This window comes from Symsagittifera roscoffensis, unplaced genomic scaffold (genome assembly GCF_963678635.1).
Source record: "Symsagittifera roscoffensis unplaced genomic scaffold, txSymRosc1.1 SCAFFOLD_663, whole genome shotgun sequence".
In the NCBI taxonomy this organism is placed as follows: domain Eukaryota; kingdom Metazoa; phylum Xenacoelomorpha; order Acoela; family Convolutidae; genus Symsagittifera; species Symsagittifera roscoffensis.
The window spans coordinates 8,713-14,415 of record NW_026971253.1 but is presented as its reverse complement, the minus strand read 5'-3'; the positions used below and the strand labels follow the sequence as shown (position 1 = coordinate 14,415).

At 34.8% G+C, this 5,703-nt stretch overlaps 1 protein-coding gene across 1 annotated transcript; it reads left to right on the top strand.

Annotated features, from left to right (window-relative positions):
* The first annotated feature begins 2,187 nt into the window (after positions 1 to 2,187).
* Positions 2,188 to 4,332, top strand: LOC134856274 (myelin proteolipid protein-like). Its single transcript, XM_063872624.1, has 2 exons — positions 2,188 to 2,603; positions 3,170 to 4,332. Exon 2 carries the CDS (start codon positions 3,212 to 3,214, stop codon positions 3,977 to 3,979), a length of 768 nt encoding a protein of 255 aa, XP_063728694.1. The 5' UTR covers positions 2,188 to 2,603; positions 3,170 to 3,211; the 3' UTR covers positions 3,980 to 4,332.
* The last annotated feature ends 1,371 nt before the right edge of the window (positions 4,333 to 5,703 follow it).

The following is a 5,703-nucleotide window of genomic DNA, read 5'->3' as shown; positions in this document are numbered from 1 at the left end:
AACGATTAGAATCTCTAGGGCTTTTTTCGCTCAATCATATTTGTTCCAAACTGTTGAAACAAATTTGAATCATGAAAAAAAACACTTTCAAGCATAAATAAACAGGTTTTGGCTGTATTTCTTGTAGTTTTTTGTTTTAAAAAATATTCAGTTTTCAAATTTAAGTAAGTTACACTCCCAGCAGTTTTTTGTAGAATTGATAAGAGGCACTTTTGGTTGAACTGATTGAAACGTAAAGAAATTTGAGTGAATTTAAGACGAGTGTTGAAATTGTATTTTTGCGAGACCAGATGAGAACTATTCATTTTCTTTCTGAAATTGAAAATTGAAAAAAAAAATCATTTAGCTATTTTTAATTGTATCGATGTTTTGGGTCGGTTCATATTGGAACCTGTTTGTTTGCTGATGATTTGATTTGCAATGTTTATCTAGATTTATGAAGTTACTGTTATCGTATTGATTTCTTACACATGTTAAGAAGCAGACAAATCATTCAATTTGGCGCTATATTTAAACGTGTCTCAGTTTTTCATTTCGGAAAAAAATAAATATTTTTTTTTGAAAATATTATCAAAATCTAGCATATTGGAATTGAGTAAAGTTAAAACAATGCAGTATTTATAAACAAATCAAAGGTGTATAGATTTGTTGTTCCGACTTTCGATACGAAAGTAACGGAATATTTGTGCTCGGGGTGGGTTTTTTTTCTTCAGACAAATTTCGACTTTTTAACTAGCCATTTTTGACGGCATTTTTTCCTATCATTCAAAAATATTGTTGTCCTGAGCTTAAATTTGAAAAAATATTTTACCTGTGATCATTTTGAGGGTTTGAAATTTGCCAAATTGGCCATTTTCTGGGCTAAATTATGCGCGCTTTGAAGACTTTATTCATAATTTACGCAAAATAAATATGCGTGGCGAAATATCCCGCACAAAATTGTTCCAAATTGAAATGAGGCTAGTTAACCGGTGGTAGTAATTTTGTACGACTCTAAATTTCGCACTTTGATATTTTCCAAATTTTATAGATTTTCAATGTTTTCTTTTCTCAAAAACTGTTCGATATGAATTAAGCGACAGTCAAAACATTCAAGGTTTTGCCCTGATATACGAGCAGTCTTGTTTTGAATTGAAATTGTCCGGAATAATTGAGCAGGGGCTGTTTTTTTCCTCTAGACAAATTTAGACTTCAAAAAAGCATTTTTTACAAAAATTTTTATACAATCTGAATATAGGGATGCTCAGGGCTCACGATTGAACAGATGTTATACATGTGATCATTTTTTGCATAATTCTAATACTGAGGTTGGAGAGACAGGCTGGATAGCCTTTCATAGATTCTCTGCGAATCGCAGAAACTAATTTTTTTAATTAAGGTTGTTCTAGCAATTTTTCATCGCTAATTATTACGGGGATCTCAACCCGGAAAAACTTTTGGTACCGTAATTCTTCTCATACTGAAAAAATCATTGGAATATTTTTGTTAGTTTTACAACAGTCTTAAGAGACCTTTGTAGTCACATATTTCAGGGATTTAGAATTTGTATACATGTGTGTGTTTATTTGTGAAGAAATTTAAACTGTGCAATAATTTCTTATTTTAATCAAAAACCCCCAAAAACTATCCAAATTCCCGTCAGTTTTGCACTAGATTTTTTACCAAGTTAAAACAATGCGAATGGTGTTTTTGAACCGTGGTGTTTTCAATTTTTTCAATCTAATGAATGCAATAAACAAGAATTGTCGCTGGTTACGAATTTTTGCCTATTGTGAATTGCAGCCCAGCCAATTATAGCCGGCATCAGCTTCAATTTTCAGAAGAAATAACACGAATTGCGTTGGGAAAACTGCGTATCAATAAATGCCTTAAAACTCCCGGCCCTTACAAACACCCGAATCATGTTTTATCTACTTAAATGCTGACCGGGCAAAAATTGATGACCGAGCATAAACAATTGACTAAAAACATATATTTAGAAGAAGAAAAAAACATTTTCTTAACGTTTAGTTTAGATTCAAACATTTGAAAATTTATGACGCTAAATGTGCGAAATTCATATATATTTGAATAAGTAATTAACTGCGAATGGTATTTGTAAAATGCATCTAAAAGCGTTTCAGACTGGCTGTTGATTTTATTTTACTTTTTAAGAAAGCGCAGCTTTCAAAGTGTGTGACTTTCCTACATGAGTAAACCACCTGCTAGCATTTAGAATTGGCATCGCACGCAATATGTATTAAAAATGGTTGGTACAATTAATGGTGGCGCGTTTTACTTAACTCAGATATAGATTTTACTTCTTTTTTGCATCACATTCAAAACTTGCTTATTTTGGTCAATTTATTCGTTTTATGTGGTATTTTTATTCGCGTTTTGTCAAGACGTTTTTGTGCTGAGACGAAAAAATTATTATTTTGCTGCCGTGCTGTATAACACCGTTTTCACTTTGTACAAACAGTATACCTTTGTTGGTTTTCATTTTTTAGCTTCGGGCAGCGTAAAAAAGCACACATTTTAGAGCTCTTCTTTCCTGTCTATTGACATTTTTACTACAGAAATATCTACTAGTGAGAATATTTTCACCGCCTCATCGGAACAACGTAAGTCTATTCTGCAGATTTTAGCACAAAAAAAATATTAAAAAACAAACATTTAAGAAATAATCAACTGTTAAACAAACTTCACTATTGTAAGAATATGATGCTAATGAAGCTAAGGCAATTTTTTTCTGAGGGATCATCCTTGATTTTCGCTGATTAAAAAAGAATGCGTTTTTATGAAATAAACTCGTCACGGTTTCATGGACAAAAAATTGGCTAATCGCTGTTTATGGCATAAATTTTTTTCGTCAGCGGCTATTGTTCTTCTTCCGTCTTCTTTTTATTCCCTTTGAAAAATTGCGTCACCATTCGTGAACCACGTTTGCAGTAGCAACGATTAATCATCAAAACATACCATTTTAAAACAATCTGGAGCCAACCAGAATCATTAAGCCATTCAAAATATAGCTGAAAAAAAGACAACAAGTTGAGTGACTCATAACACCTGCCTTCGGATGATTATTATTTTACCTGGTTTATTTTATTCAGTAAATGTGTATTAGTAAATAACCAACCAAAGAAGGGACATTTTGTAATAAATCTTTCAATCGAATTCTTTATTTCAGTTTATTTCGAAAACTTAGAAATTCTCAGAGTTGTGAACAAAAATGGGCGTCTGTGATCGAATTCCAGTCGGGTCAATGTTCGCGACAGTTTTCGTTGCTGTCGGCTGCGCACTTTTCTCCGGTGGAGCAATTCTCGGATTGAAATCTAGCGAGGAGTTCCTAAAAGACTACCAACAAAACGACACAGCCGAAGCGAGCACCAAAAGAGTCGAGGACGTGAAGGAAATTACTTCATACACTTGCTATGGTCTGTGTGCTGTTATGGCTGTCGTGTGTCTCGTTCTATTGCTTCGCGGGTTCTTCTCGACCTCTCGGGACGACGTTTGGGGCGGGTCCAGTTTCATGAGTCATACAAACAGGGGGCGTTGTCTGAATATGGTGTTGGTATGCATGACGTTTGTAGTCTTCATGACTTGGACTGCAATTCTATCTGTCGCTTCGGTTCCACTCATCGTCACTGTATTCATGCTTCGCGCTACTGAGCAAATGGCCAATAGTTCGAATCTGGATCTATCCTATTACTTAATCGTGCCGTTCGATTACGAAGCATCGAGACGGGAAATTTCCGGAACTGATTTCGCAGACGCCTACGATGACATAAAGAAGAATATCGTGATGTATTACGTAATAGCGTGGGCAGGGGCCTTTCTATGTGTGTGGGGTCTGGCGGGATATCTGGTTGCACTGGCAGGTACCTGGGGCGTCGGCCAGGAAAGCAAGAAGCAAGAAAACTATATCTACAGACGAAATCGCGAACAACGTGAATTGGACGACTACCAACGAGCCCAGAACGGAAAATATCAAATGTGAAAAAAAAAAATTATTTTGAGCTTCATTATAACACTGATATTTTATTTTGGTAAATTTTTGAAATAACCTTAATCATCATAAATGGCAGTGTTCAATTATGTAATTGACTAAAAATTGAATCGTAATTCCATGAGAACTAAAAATGACCTAAATTTATGCACATTTCAACTGACGACTGAGATACGATTCATTTTTCACCAATTTTGACAATTTATTATGCAATTAATCGTTCTTCCTGGTGTTTAAAAGAATTTTGTCCATTTTTAAAATATAGCTGATATAACCTAGATTTTGTAATGTGCCTTACATAATTAAAAAAATTGTTTCAGATAATTTAAATAAGATAATTTAAATTGTTTCAGATAACTTGGAGGTCTGTTTTGAACGCCCATTGAAGTAGAAGTTGGGTTTCACAATAAATTTACTTTTCACACGTTTTTTCTCACAATTTTCCTTTTCCTAAATTGTGTAACAAATTCTGCACACTCTGTCATGGTTTTACACACGGCGAAACGCTTCACAAAAATTACAAGGATGATCGAAATCATTGAATTTATATAACTTCGAACGCTTAAAAAAGAGGGTTGAGAAAACCCAGTGCTGTTGAGTTAAATGAATTCTCCAAGATTATGATTATTTCTGAGTTATCCACGGAGTATTGCTATTATGTCCACTTGGCAAAACAAACATTTCTTGAAAAGATCCCGCACCGAGCGAGTGCCCATGGATCATAATCAACCTTTGGTTGTCATTTTAGTGTCAGTATAGATTTTGCAAAATAATCAATTATAATATATTCAAAATGAATTATAATCCTAATGTTGTTTTCTGTCAATATGATCCATGATAGTCAATAACCCCCCCCCCCCTTTAACAACTTTTCCGCTTCCAAATTCTGGCTGCTCACCCAAATGGGGTGACTGAAAGGTAAAAGCTGACCACGATTTGGGGGGATGGGGGTTGAAAGGATATTGATCGCATTGCGTTGCCCCAACTTGCAACATCCCCCCCAAAAAAATTAAGCGCCCGAACACCGAGGAGAGCTGAGCTTCTTGCAAAATTTATACCAGAAGTTTTGGATAATAATCGATTATAGTGGATGGAAATGAAATTTTCAAATTGGAAATGAAATTATGAAATAATCGGCTATAAAGACAAATACTCAATTACGTGGCATGAATTCTTTAGATGTAATAGATTATAATGGACTACTAAAAAAATAATTGATTAAAACCCAGTTGTATAGTAAAAGTGGCTAGGAAAATGACCACTTTTAACCCCCCCTTTTTTTTGGTGTGTCGTTGTACTTACCACTTTTAACCCCCAAAGGGGTTAAAGCCCCTAGTTTTTCGGGCACGCATGTTTTAAGGGGGGTTAAAATTGGTAATTTTCCAGCCACTTTATGGAAACGGAAGGGAATTAAGTTTTGGTTGGTGCATGTTTTCCCTTCTAAAGTTTGGGGGTATTGGCTTGTTTACATGTAAAATGACGTTATATACCTATTATATGCAACCAAACTATATGGTATATAGGAAAGCCAAGATTTTGGCAGCGTAGCTTAACTGTTGGCTGCGGTGAACGATTTTCTTCAAAAATGCATGTTTTATTGCTGAATCTAGAAGAAAGGAAAATTCGTCAAGTGCGGTGGCGGTTTTTTTTCAACAGCGGCTATTGTTCTTCTTCCGTCTTCTTTTTATTCCCTTTGAAAAATTGCGTCACCATTT